At 38.9% G+C, this 15094-nt stretch overlaps 1 protein-coding gene across 1 annotated transcript in view; it reads right to left on the bottom strand.

Annotated features, from left to right (window-relative positions):
• The window catches only part of clstn2a (calsyntenin 2a), a 156565-nt gene that overhangs the window by 73367 nt on the left and 68104 nt on the right, over nucleotides 1-15094 (bottom strand). The window contains exon 2 of the mRNA XM_014991066.2: nucleotides 2501-2623. Within this exon, the coding sequence (XP_014846552.1) occupies nucleotides 2501-2623 (123 nt within the window). The remainder of the gene's footprint in view (nucleotides 1-2500; nucleotides 2624-15094) is intronic.

Below are 15094 nucleotides of genomic sequence, written 5' to 3'. Positions count from 1 at the left end.
ATCTTTTAGATAAATACAGCTAGACTCAGTCAAAACTATACATAATTTTGATCATTAGGTAATCAACCCACCAGAACTCTGACAAAAAATAGTTTAAGAATATTATGCATGTAAATTGAATAGCCGTGAAAATTAATTAAATTTGTTGCTCTTTCAGTTACTTACTTGGGAAGAAGAGCGCGAAGCTGCAGGTTCAGTGCACATCCTTGATTCATCTCTCATAATTTAAGCAACAAAGAAATTAAGCACCAAAAACAAAAATTAATTCAGTTTACTATACATAGCACCAATTCACAGTGCATGCTGGTAGTTTTAAGAGTTGGAGCTTGAGCCTTCGATTAATATCTTAGCAAAAACGTGGTTAATTAAAGTTAATTCATTCATCTAACATGGAAACTATTTTTTTTTTGTTTTGTTTTTTACAATGTAATTTTCTCCTAATAAATGAAGTAATTACATTTTGATGTGTACTCAGGTTATCTTTGTGTAATATGTTCCCTTTTTGTTTATGTTTTTTTATGATGTTTATTTGAAACATGTCGGTGCGCCAAAAATCCAAGAACAGAAAAAAAACCTGGAAGAGACCAAATATCTTTTACGGCGCTGTATAAAAGTTGCAGAAACTGCTTAACAATTCTCATCTGTGTTCTCGCTCTGCAATTAATGTGAAGCCAGAGGGGTAGCCCACTCCTTCCTGCCATAAAACAAAACCAGGATTGATGAGGGCGTCTATAATCTAAGTGACTGGCTGACTATGGGCTCGCTGGGAGCAATGCGTTGAGATAGAGAGGAGGAAGAAGGACTATAGGAATCAGGAAGAGGGAATGAGGTGCCAGGATTGGAGGGGAGGGGAAAAAAGGCACAAATGAGGGTAGAGATCCAGATAAAAATGTGACAGAATAGTTAGATTGTGTGGGGTTGAGGTGGGGAGTGGATGGAGGTGTTTGTACAAAATACAGGGTAAGCCAAGGAAGATAAATTGGAACGGAGCTGCTCTTTTACGGCCATTTTTTCTGTCTCCTTGGAAGCTATTGTGCCGGTTTCATTCATTAGACCACAAGCAATAAAAAACATTCAAGGAGAGAAATATCACCAGTCAGACGCTTCTGTTTTTTTTTTTCTCCCTCTCTCTCTCCCGGGTGATTTCTCACCAACGTTGACCTTCTCAAGCAAACAAACCACATGTTAATCACTGAGAAAAGCATCTAAAATAAATTTTCCCTTGTGTCAGCCTGGTTGTTGTGGTGTCATTAAACATTCAGTGCATCGCAGATTTGTTTACCAGGTAAAACAATGTGCTGCAAATCACTGTAAGCCCATCTGAGCGGAAAGGAACAGCAGCTCTGAGGAGGGTTTTCAGTGTTTCTGCTTATGTTTAACGAAAATGGGTTCCGCTTTTAAAAACGTATTGCAGACTAAAAAGCATAATCGATTATGCTGTAAGGCAGCTAGGTTACACCGTACAGAAATGCCACATGAGCTTAGCAGACAGAAAAATAACATTTTATCAGCAAAGATTGTGTACAAGTAGGAACTTTTACTTTAACATAAACCATAGATGCAGAAATACATTTATCTTTCTCAAATACAAATATCAAAGCGAATCCCTCTTTCAGCTCGTTTTCGCTTTTCTTCCTCATCAGTTCTTTGGTTAATGAAACCTAAAGTGAACTCCAACATAGGGTTGAACAAACTGAAAATCGAGCCACTGGTATAACATTGTTAAATGTGATATTGGCTGTAATAAATACACTGAGTTCCTCATTTTCTCTTTCTTTTTATCTGTCATTTCAATGCTTTCAATCGTTTCTGTGACCTTCAGCATCTTGGGCGGTATCCGTCAGATGCAGCCGTCTACTGCAGCGATAAAAATATTTATCGGACAAACATTTCATCGGTATGCTGAAGCTGTGAAAAAAAACAAAAAAAACAACACAGCGTTTGCAAAAGATGCCATATAACATGGTAGAAAACATGCAAACTCCATACAGAAAGAACCAGGTTGGGAGTTGAACCCAGAATCTTCTCGCAGCATAAAAACGTATTTGGTCTTAGAAGTGAAAAGGATTCACTCTCTCTTTTCCTGAATTTGTAGTTAAAAATACTCGTATGCAGCCTTGAATATTTTATTCCTTTGTTTGTTTGTAGAGTTGTCCTGTTACATGGTGAGAAAAAATGCTCCCTTTCTGAAAAATAAATTAAAAAATACGGCATTTGTTTTACACGTCTGCAAGTGATAAATGAAATTCACGCTCCATGACAAGCAGTGGGCACAGAGAACTGCTGGATCATCTGTTTTTGTCCTGCAGTGTGAAGCTGCTACAGCTGCCCGAGCACAGAGCTGTGGCATCTTTGTCCTGAGTGTGTTAGTGAGGAAACGTGTGAGAGCACCCTGCTTTCTGCGCCAATAAATTGTGTGAAAATGTAAGAAAAATAACTGCCGGTTGGATAAACCGCACATATCTGAGTGTTTTGCCATTTGGGATTGAAGGTTCCCTACCAGCATAAGGAACCGGGGCGTCCTTGTCCAGCGCCACCAGCGGAGGGTCCAGCAGCACCGTGTCCATGTTCTCTGTGATCACTCCATGGTAGGAGGTCTCTATCCACGGCTTGTGCTTGTTGACTGTGAAAGGAGAAGAAAGAATGAGATGAACAACAGTGTCTCTTCGTTTTGCAGTCTTATCCACTGATGTAAATAATAATAAAGGTGAGAAAAACATGTTTATCTCAAAAAGAAAGCTTTTATGACCAGTTAGTTTTGGTTTTTGAGACTTTCACTAATATTCATTTTGACGAGAGGTTTACCACAAACACAGTGCGACACTTTGAACAAACACATTTCTGTTTTTAGATCTGTGTTATTATGAACCTTTGCATAGCTTCCTCTACCACCAGCACTTTCTTTTTTTTTTCCACAGTAAATTTATACTATTTGTTTCTTTTGTTGGCCCCTTTTCTCTCCTCTTTGTCCATTTCCACAAAATGGTGAACTCAAACACCACCCTTGTTTTGTAGGGTGGATAAACCAGAGACCCACCATCACACACAAAGTGAATGCTGCCACTGCAGCTCAGGCGTTGATCCGATTCCCCGCATTCCTAAATCTGCATGTTCACAGGCTGGATATTAAACTCTCTCGTCCCTCTAGTACTTGTGGAGTCCCTTTGGATGAAAACATGCGCTTATTGAATCTAGTGTAATGTAATGTGCTCTAAATTAAACTTCCTCACAGCGGGAGCTAACACACAAGCCGCATAAACATATGTGGATACCATGTGCATTGGTGAGCCCGCACATACACACACAGGCCGCATCATCTCTGGTGTCCAAGAGTCGCGCTCCGCAGGGAACCGGCCTGACACCCTGACCTTCTAATCCACTGACGAGGATCGCTTTGTCTCCTGCCAATGAGCAGATGACGCGTCCAGCTGGCAGCGATTTAAAATGTACCAACCCGTTCCTAAAGCCTTCTCGTATAGCTTTTCATCCGTCTGCGTGAAACTTTGGCGGTTTTTGTCCCACTATCCCGTTTTCCCCAGAAGCCATCAACACACTCAAAGGACAGGGTCGCAACGATGAAATGAAAACTGGAATAACTGCAAACAAACAACGATAAGATTTCACAGGTTTTACGTCTAAGATGTTGAATTACTCAGACCTCGTTTGTTTTAGCCCTTTTGTCATGTTTTAACCACAAACATAATAGATTTCACAGAGATGCTGTGAGATAAACAAGCACAAAGTAGGAAAATTAGACATTTCTTTGAACACGTTTTATGAATAAAAATATGAAAAGTGTGGTCTGAATACTTGGCCAATTGGACGGACTTTCGCAGAACTTCTGCACACGCCTGACGTAGGTTTCAATGACTAAGATCCTAAATCTAAGGCAGAGTGGTGGGCTCATCGTGATTATTTTATTTCCCTTTGGGATCAATAGAGAGCATTCTTGAATTTTATTGGATTTGAATGATTAAAAACAAAGACATTATTGAGGGAATTGGGCTTTTGATGGCAAAAACAATATTAAACAATTGCAATTCTCATTCACATTCGCTAGATTTCACCGAGACACCTCCTTATACGAATCCTGCTACACTCAAGAGAGACTCCATAGTGGTTAATATGAAGTGAAAGGAAGAAAAAAAAAAAAACACCAAGACATTATACAAGCCATTATGCACATGTGGTAGATGAGAAGCACTGCAGTACCCAGCATGGGTCGTCTCAGCTGGAGAGGGGAAAGAGGAGAGTGGTCTGTCTTCGAGTGAAATGAAGATATCTCTAGGCTACACCTGTAATATTGTACCTGTAATGGATGATTCAGTGGCGCATTTCGAAGTGCATGACTTTTATTCTGCGCTGCCACTACGGCATCTACCTCGTCCTTCCAGCCTTCTTCAATTTACAATTCAGCGTCGGTAACTTCCGTGAAAAGGCAGAGGTGAAATGAAGAGGGACAATCTCCTAAAAGCTACTCTTCAAAACCAAGATAATGTTAAAGTAAGGTAACAACCATAAAATGCATGAAAATTTGTATGTATTGAAAAAGCTATTTATGCCTCCGCCAGCTACTCAAAACAACATACCGCGGTGTTTTCTGTACACTTAAAGATGTCTTCGGTTATTGACGTGCGTCCCACGGAAAAGTGCCGTTTTGCTCTCCGTTTCATTTTCAGCACAAGGTCCTACATTTATTACAAACAAATTGGTTGGTGGATGACACAGTAGAGTTGTGGCTCATTAAGGGGAGTCTAATAAAAGTGCCGTTTCTGGGGAAAGCATTCATCAGATTGGGTAAATTAACTATTTCCAAAACGCTTCTCGTTGCACGAACTTCATTAGTGATCCATTTAAGGTTTACCTCCTTGGCAACATGGCACTGAACTCAATAAAACAAAAATGGAAGAAAGCCCGCATAGAATGACAGAGGGGAAAAAAAACCCTAGAAGAGCAGATTATGTAAAGACAAATGTAATATTGCTGCAGTTTTATATACAGTTTTCAAATCATCTCACAAACTGACTCAAGACTAAAAACAAATCACTCATTCATGAGAAACAGCTGCTTGTTCTCCATTTGTTTTCATTATAGTTTTAATTTTAACTTCACAATAGCTGGTAGCGGGGCAGTCAAGATATAGAAAAGCAAAAATAAAAAATAAAAAAAAACTAATCCAATAGATTTACTTGAGATGAAAAAAATAAAAATAATGGATAGATGGGCAGATGGAGGACCCAACTCTACCTACATCAAATAGCCAAAAGTATTGAACTGCTTGTCTTTAAAGCTTAAAAAAACTTTAACAACATCCCATACTTGCAGCTGTGATGCGTTTCAGCACACGAGGTTTTGGATTATCTCGCTAATTTCTTGGAAAATTCCCTGAACTCCGTGTTTCGCCTCAGAGATGCGACTCCGGGTTTCACCCTCACTGACACACTCTCTTTAGAAAAACACATCAATAACCGTATTCAGCCTGCCTACTTTCATTTACTCAAGCATTGTCTTTGTCTGTTTCTCACACTCGGTGATTCTGCTGCTCCCATTGAGGCTTTTTTTTTTTTGTCACCTCTTGTATTGATTATTGCAACTCTCTGCTCTCTGTCTTGCCCCACAAGTCCATCTGTAAAGTCCAAGTGGTTGTTAGCTTTGCTGCCTGCGTTGTGACCTGAAGCCCATCATATCACTCTCATTTCTAAGCAACTCCATGGACTTTCTCTCCAACCCAGCATTGATTTTAACATTTAAAGCTCTCTATAAGATTATCCAGTACGGGTTTTTTTTTTTTTTTTAGAAAAGTTTCTGCTTTACACAACTCTTTGAATCCTGCAATCATGATCATCAGTCTGACCATATACCCACTTATCTGTTCACAATGGGATTCAGTCTCTAAAATTACAGTTTATAAATATATCTTAACATTTTTGAGCAGCCAAGCCAGAGTCCAGGTTGAATCTGAAGATAAGGGGCGATGGTGAGAATGCTTTCCTTCCAACATCAAACTTAAAGCTCATCGTGAACAATTGTCCAAAGGTTGCAAAAAAGCTGCTCAGCAATTACAAGGAGATTGCTGTAATTTCAACTGATTAAGAAATGAATACAACCTTTTTAACAGGTCATTTAAAAAAATGCAAATGATTTTTCTTTTTTCCCCAACTTGATATTTTGAATTTAAACTTGCCAGGGGTATAAATATGCATGAGGCTTTCTAGCCTGTACACCAAGTGGCTAATATTTCATGCTAATTACATTTTGTTTATTTAGCTTATTTACTTTCCCCCTCCATGAACTGCTGCCGAGTCATTAAGTCACTTACACATTCTGGCTCCTCTGCGCTGTGTGCAGGTGCCATTTTGAGACGTGAAGAAGCAACAGCATCATGCGCACAAACCTGTTATGAGACAGCCACGGAAATACATCAGTCTAGACTAAAATGATAGAAATGGCCTCAGACAAGCCAGATGATCCCAAGCCTTGAGCCAAGCTGCTCTTGTGTGGTTAATAATATCCATTAAGACAGCATCCTATATTGTTTTTTTTTTTTTTTTAATGACAAGTTCCGCTGAAAAACGCATTCTGTCTTTGGCCATTATATAAAACATCTGCAGCCATTAGAGCACAAGACTGCACAATGAAGGAGACTAATTCACTTAAGAAAACAGTCTAAAAGCATATTGAACACAGCTATGGATAAAATCTGATATGACACTAATGCAGACACAAAAAAAGGAAACAGGACAGTGATTTCTAGTAAATAGCATTAGTGTCTTTGTGTAGGATCAAATATCAGCATGTGGAGGCTTGAAAAACTCTTTGTGCAGAAACAAATAATCTTTTCATTCCTGTGTCCAGGTCATGTCCTCAACCCTACCACACTACTGCTCCTACTGCGTGTGTTTCCTAGTTTCCATTTGATAAGCGAAACAAAGTGTCCTTTTCACCGACCAGGCCAACGCCGTGGCAAAGCAAACAACAATAAGTCTCGATTTATGGGTGGTGATGCCCAAAGCCTGAATAGAAAACTTGCCCATGAAGTCAAATACCAATAAATGTGTCAAACAGCTTTCAAAGAAAGGATTTAAAATAGGGGGGATGGGGGTAAAGTACAGTGCCTTTCAAAAGTACTGACTCAACTTTTTCACCTTTCACTTAATTGTGAAGTGGGAGGACAATGATGCAAAGCTTTCAAAAATTTTCACAAAGATGTGAAAAGCATAGCTTTGGATTTAGACACCGAGTCATGAGAAAACCTCCTTTCAGTGAAATCACAGCTGAAAGGCCTTTTGAAATGTCTAATACGAAGACAATGATATTTTTGACTTTTTCCAGTGGACTTAGAGCTGGTGTGAACGTCAATTTCTAAATCTCGCCATAGATTCCTGATTGAAATTAGGTTGAAAGCTTTTGACGAAACGCATAAATATGTTTTAATATAAACTATAAACTGTAATTCTGTTTTTATGGGGGTTTTTTTGGGGGGGGGGTTGATATTGTTGAGGGGAACATTTTCCCAAGTTCAAAATCTTTTGCAGACCAACAAGTTTTCCGACAACTTTCCATTACTTCCCTGTTTCTGCAGAAGAAACGACGTCAGTGTTGGTTCAGGGTGATGTTCCTCCACGTTTTCTACGTAAACCAAAAACGTAATTTGAACAGAGGCCATTCTTCTAGGACTGAAAAGAAGCTTAAACTGGCCTCTTTCTTCTTCTCATCCATTATGGTCGGAGTCGTCTCCTGGCTTTTGTATCCATGGTGATACTGGTACATTGTTAGTGTTCCTTCACACACAGCATAATGGATGTACACCACAAGGATCCATTACGGGAGACGCTGCAGCAGAACGTCATCTTCTGTACATTTTCTTCAAATAGGACTATTTTTGGTTTTCTTCCAGCAAAGGTTTTTTTTCTTCTTCCCACTCTTCCATGAGGGCAAAATTTGTGAAGTACACCACTAATAGCTTTCCAGTCAATAGATTTTCCCACCTCAGCTGTGGATGTCTGCAGCTCCTCTAGCAGCCACGGGTCTCTTGGCTGCTCCTCTGATTAATGCTCTCGTTGCCTGACATGTCACTTTTTGATCTTGGAAGGTTTTCAGTTTGTGCCACAGTTTTTCTGCTGATGGACTGAACAGAGAAGCGTCAGAAGCTTGAAGATTGGGATAGAGTTTTATAACACAACTTGTAATTAAATGTCTCCGCAGCTTTACCCCCTGACCTATGTGCTGGATTTTTCAGTCTTTGTGATGCCGCTTGTTCTCCAATAAATCTCTGAGTCTGTCACAGAACAAGCTGGGTTTATGACTGAGTAAAATACACGTTATTTACCAATTAGAGGACCTCTAATTTATTGCACTATATTTTATTTAGGGGTAACATAAAAGGCATCAAAGCTGAATGTAGTGTGAAAAATGCTGAAAATGTACATTTGCAAATACTTTTGCAAGAATAGAGTATTAGATAAGAAATTCAGATTTTTTTTTGTTTGTTGTGTCATTTTTATAGTATAATTTGAAGCTGATGGATCTGTTTTGGTTTTTTTTGCTAAAAAAAAAAAAAAAAAAAGAATTTCAAGATTTATCCAAACATGATTCAAGGTCAACATCAACATAAACCAGGTAGTTAGAGCTGACTTTCCAGTGCTACACTTGTACTCTGCTGCTCACTGAGGGGGATTAGTGGGAAAATGTGCACCAATAAAGATAAAAGCAGCAAAGAAAGAGTGGATCAGTAGCACAGGACTAAGAATGAAGAGAAAAACTATCCAACAGGGCGCATCAATATTTTAGTCATTTAAAAGAATAATGACAAAACCTACCATCGACCAGTCATGAAGCAGACAGAGTATGTGTAAATCTACGGTGACCTCCCCGTGCCCCGGCAGAATGAGCAGTAATTAAACCTGCGCAAACGTGCACACACACACACCACACACACACACACACACACACACACACACATATGTTTCTCTGGCTATCTTTGTGGAGACTTTCCATTGACTTCCACTCATTTCTACAGCCTAAACCTTACCTTTACCCTTTTCCTAACCCTACCCATCACATACCTAACCCTAACCAAAACTCAATTCATACCTTAGCCCTAAATCTGACTCCTGACCCAAAAACAGGGTTTCCCCTCGTGGGGACCAGGCTCCGGTCCCCACAAGGAGCGATTGGTCCCCACAAAGTAGTATATGTCAGGAAAATCATCCCCACAAGGTATTACAAACAAATGCACACACACACACACACACACACACACGAGTGCACTTTAACCCTCTCACACTGGGTACAAGACTGCTTCTCAGCCGAATGTGGAAAAGGAGAACACAGTTCAAAATGTGCAGCAAGATGACAGAAGCAAATAAAAGCACAGAGAGAAGAAAGGGTGTGTGATAAAAGTAACAGAGAAGAGGCCAGGATAGGATGGATATTGGGTCAAGAGTGGGAGATAATCATGGAAGGCAGTCAGAGATGAAAGGTTGATTCTGTCTGAAGGGCCTTTCATACAGCTCCTGGCAAAACTATTCACACTTTTGCACGTTTTAAACCTTTGCAAAACAATTTATTTATTTTTCTTATATATATGGATCAAATCCGTAGGCTATTATTGGAAGCAGAGGTAAAAAAGGTACATGATTTTCAAAATGTTTCATGCATAAAAATATGAAAAGTGTGGAAAGCATTTTTATCCAACACCCCTCACTCTTACAAGGAAAAATGAAACCGACGTGTAATTTAGTCTCAATATAACGTACGTCAGGTGTGAGATGGTGGAGGACATTAGTGGACAAACAACATCAGGAAGTGCAGAAGTCAAAGGCAGGGTTAGGTTATGAAACAACATAACCTAATGTTGTTTTTGGACTTTTCATGCTTTCAAGCTCCATCTTTGACCTACAAACTGAATGCATTGATCAGAATCAGTGAATAGGCCCTATTGTATTTCTGGAGGAGCTGTGGAGAGTCATGACTCAGGTGAAAGATTATGTTGGCAGAACAATTATTAGTTGTCCACAAATATGGTGCTTAAGGAATAGTGACGAGAAAACTCTTTGTTGAAAGAGAGTCGTTCGTAGTTTGCTCTCTGCTATCCAGAAAACACAGCAAAACACACAGTCGTCGTAGCGGAACATGGAGGTGGAAGCATCAGGCTGTGGAGATACTTTTTCTTTTTTTAAACAGAGACAGGAGAATTGGTCAAAGTTGTTTGTTGGTAATCCTAAACAGGAAAGAAAGATTTGAACTGAAAACCTTTCACTGGTTACTGCAGGAGAAGTCTGATGGTTCTCCTGCAAATGCATACCCCAGTTTTCTAGACTTTTGTGAAAGAATCCCATAACCATCCATCATCTTTGTTCCACTTCAAAATTGTGACCTAGGTTGGAATTTCTAGCTGAAACGTGACGATGTGTGAAAACGATTAGAGTAGGGACATGTTTACTGTTAGTCTTACTTTATACTGCTTTAGTCATAATGCTGGTGCGTCATGAAACGTAGGAAAGCTCGATCTATATTGTGAATTTAATATAAAATAAACCCTAAATGCCGACTAAAAACAACACATTTGACCGCCCTGTAAATTACGCACTTGAGCTATGATTTATAAATAACAAAACACTTTCCATACCCATGCTAATTAGTTTTGGTTTCGTCTTAAGTCTATACAATTTCTTTCTCGAGAGATAGAACATCCCGTCTCGCCACCTAAACACAAGCTTCATTAACAGAACAAGTATAGACTTGTATCCAATTATTTCTGACTGAACGCATTTTCATTATACGCAAATGTTTGAAACTTTTTAGTTCCCCCGCACAAAACATTTACAGGCTAATTATCTTAACCTGACAAAAGTATTGCCCTATTGTCATAAAGTGTGTCAAATATTATAGAATAATTCTTGGTTTCTCTAATGAAGTGGAAAAAAAAAAAAAAAAAAACTTTCTTGCTTTTAAAGCTAAATATCCATATAGAAGAAGGGTTTTTGATATTCTTTAGCACTTAAGGCGATGAGGATGGTTCACAGCTTTTTGTTCTGTTTAGGAGGTGATAATTGCTTCAGTGGTAATCGCCGACTCTTATCATATCGTACTTCCAACAATAATTAATGGCAGCTTAAGAGCTAAAAGGACTTTGTGTGTAGCGGTTTTAAGCACAGAGTGAGCGGATGTGATGGTCACAATCAGTGCAAGTTTTCTGCGCTGGAAACATTCTCAACTAAACTCATTAGAAGTTAGTGTTTGCTGTCAGAAAGAAACAGAAATGACTACAGCACTGTGCAGATGGTTAATTATGAACACATTGCAGGCATCGATCATTTCCACAGTTGGAACAAAAGTTTAACACCAGCAAATTGAAAAGCTTAGCTTTAAAATCCTTAACTTTAAAAAAGACAGACACACATTACCTCTTGGCAATGAAGGCGAAAGCCAAGTCTCTAACACAGTATGACTGCATACATGTCACATCCGCTATGCAAGATCGTCATAATATGCTTAAAAGCCCATACCGATCACACAGATGCAGGGGCCATGATGTAACATACAGTGATGTGCAAAAGTATTCACATCCCTCCCCAAAACCCCCTTCACGATCACATTCAATAATGTTACTGGGATTTTCTCACAGTGACCAGCTCAGTGTGGTAAATGATGCATGGTTAACATTTCTTTAAAATATTTCTATTAACCACCTTTTCACATAATCTACCCTGGGAACATTTTGGGGCATGTAACAGGATTTGAGCTGGACTTTGACTGGGCCATTTAAAATTATTGTATTGCAGTACATGGCTGTACTGTACATTCAGTACAGTCATATATTTAGCTGCTGAATCCAAGTGTCCCTGTACCATCAAGTTTCATGATGTGGATGGTGTCTCCATGGTGATGGACTGTATCAACATGGTTCTCCTTAGATATGCAGTATGTTATATTCTTTCCATTTTCAGATTATGGACTGAACAGTTCTTGGAAATATTACCTCATCTCTGACCTGTCTGCTGTGTAATAACCCTTAATGATGTTGTTTGTTCACTAATATTCTCTACAAAGCCTACTAGGCCTGCAACTGTATTTTTAATGAAGTGCACACAAATGGACCATTTACTAAATGGGGAATATCTAAAAAGCAATTTTTTCATTTTGGGGCGTCAGAGTAAAGGACTCCTCACACTTATGTTTTATTTGTAAAAAAAAAAAAAAAAAAAAATTAAAAAACTTGTTTCATTTTCCTTCCACTTCTCATTTATGTATGGCAGTGATTATACAAAATGTGAAAAAGTTCAAAGGGCACAAAGGCCACGTGGTCCAAAGCCCTTAATCATGGTAATGCAGCGTTCAACATTAACTATCCAACGTCTATGACACTTTTAACAACTAGGAGTTATCTTGTAGGCCAGTGAGAAGAGCAATTAAGCAGTGCTGTAGCTTTATGTCTGCTAAATAGAAAAGCAATCAGCAGAACTCCTCACAAGATGCCATTACAAACCTGCAGTCGGTGAATGCACTACTGACCTGACATAAAACGCTTCACCCATACATACACTTCTTTGCATTCACATTAGAGTTTGGCGAGGGACTGTAAAGTGAAGTAAAATTAACACCCAGAAATAATAATGTAAAATATCACTGCCCCACAGGAACAATTCAAGAGGAAACCAACAGTTTACACACACAAAACCTCTCAGAACGTCTTTCTATGAGAGCCATGAGAGCTATGAGTATAAACTTAAAGCCCCACAGCTTCAATGAAAGATCCAGTTAGTGGTGTAAAAAAATAAGCACATTTGAACGCTTCATTTAAATTCCCTTTAGGCAGATCTAAGTCAGAGTTGACCATTGGTTTATTCCCAGAACATTAATTCCTCCCATACAGAACCATTTCTCTGTATTATAAGATTTGCAGATTGTAGTAATTTATTGTGCCCTCCCCCTCCCAACACATTAAAGGGTCCATAAACTCTGATCTCCACCAACTAAAAGACTTAAAACCCCCAGTTGTGAAGACAATTAGTTTTTAGAAAGGTTGATTTAATTTGGGTTTGTGCACAGTCCTATGTAAGGAAGTCCACTGGTAGCTTTCCAATCTAAAAGGCTGTGTTTGAGACACAGATGTGGCCTAATTGCAGTGGGACACCGCACAAAACAAATCTTTTTTTCATTTCCTTCCTGCTGACTACATCAAAACCGGCATAGGCAAGAGAAAACGCTGCTGTGTATAATTGGCGTCCCATACTTCTAGATAGCATAGCTCAGTCTATAAGCCTACGGGAAAAACAACTTCAGCACGACATTATCCAGAGGTGCCTAAGGACATGATGCTCAGATGCACGAGTGTGATTTAGACTAGACGACCGTGGCCATAAATAATAAAAATATAAAGGAAAAATAGCTGCAGGAAAAAGGTAAGAGCACAGAGAGAAGGGAACATTTATTTGCACAAGCCAAGAAAAGAACGAATGTGTTGAGTAGCGAGCAGGGAGTTAATTTTCTGATGTGGTATTTTTGAGAAGTGGGAGTAGAAAATGTGAAAACTGCAGAGGGGACATGGGAGGAGTCGTCACGGAAAATCATACCGATTCTGAAATTAATATCTGTTATCAGTGTTCAAAAATAGTGTTAATGACATGGATCTCTGCTCTGCTTTCATCCAGCACAATATGCGACACGATTGAAATAACCAAAACACGGCATCCTCAAAGTACTGAATCCCAACTCTGAAGCAAAAGGCCCAAAGCAGAAGATTACTACAAAACCGATGCCACAAAGCAAAGTAGATATCAAAGTAACACTTATTAGATAAGGACCTTTAGTTTAAGAATTATGGATGTTATCTCCCACCAGTAAAGCTTCTTCTGATCTTCTTTGGTTCCAGATCCAAGTGTCCTATTCTGAGTTTTTTTTTTTTTTTTTGTCTTTTAATTTGACTGTTTTTCTAAAAATGCCCTCGGCTGAATTTTAGGTTTTGCCCAATTAACCATTTATTCCACACAGATTGTCTTAATGTTAGCACATATCACATTACCAAGTACTTACTTGGTAAATTACAACAGAAATCCAAAAAGCTTTCAAACAGTAAGAACTTTAGTTATTAATTAGTGGTGGTACATCCTGATTATTTATTGTATTTTCACACACACGCACACACACGCACACCCCTCGAGGTCCACAAGACACACCTGAGGAAATCCTCCCGCTGCAGTACACGTCACGGTGTTTTATCATACGTGTGGCTTAAAACAATGGTAAGCAATCACGGCAAAGAGGAACGATTATAAGAAGTTCACAAGTTTGAAGTGGGAGGAGAGAATGATTGACGAGCTGCAAGAGAGAACAGAAGGCGCCGGTGGGAAGTTTGTCTGCTGCATCAGACCAGATCATATTGATACTGGACTGGTTTCACTAACGCTTTCTCATCTCTTTATATCTAAAATGGTCAGGAATCAGAGGTGAACAAATACCAAGACATCCTAAAGACCTAAGCCACAGCCAGCAGCTTTCTTTATTTTTTATTTTTTTGTACGAGTGACCTTGTTGAACGTTTGCCGTTTGTGCCAAAATTTCCCCGTCATCCAAGCTGAAGAGAGGGGGCGTCAAACCACACATCTGGAGAGGCCCTGCAGCTTCCCACGAGTGATGAGAAAACATTCTGATTTTGCTGATGTGCTCGATTCTTTTTTTAGTTCTGCTGCTGAAAGTTGACGGATCCCCACCGGTTCCCAGACTCTGAGATCATCTTTTCTTTTTCCTTCCCGTCTCAGATTAAAGTGGAGATTCGAATCAAAATTCGCTTCCTTAGACTCCTAATGGATCAACAAGTTTCTGATAGATGTGGGATTTTTATTTAACTTTAGATAATAATGGGTTAAAACTTAGTGTTCACATCTCTGCACTTTATTTGACTTTTCTTTATTCAGCTTGATTAAATTAGTAAATTGATCTTACTTTTATTAATATTTATTTTGATTACACTGATTACCAGATCCCATTGATTTTTTTTATGATTCTGGTTTTATTTGTAAATCACATTGCTAAATGAAAAGGTCAAGAATTCATAGCTAAAATCAGTTTAAGATAGATTATGAGATTAACC

Source organism: Poecilia mexicana, unplaced genomic scaffold, assembly GCF_051168715.1.
Source record: "Poecilia mexicana isolate PSO_F unplaced genomic scaffold, ASM5116871v1 scaffold_17, whole genome shotgun sequence".
In the NCBI taxonomy this organism is placed as follows: Eukaryota; Metazoa; Chordata; class Actinopteri; order Cyprinodontiformes; family Poeciliidae; genus Poecilia; species Poecilia mexicana.
The sequence above is the reverse complement of the archived record's forward strand: the minus strand, read 5'-3'. Positions and strand labels throughout refer to the sequence as shown.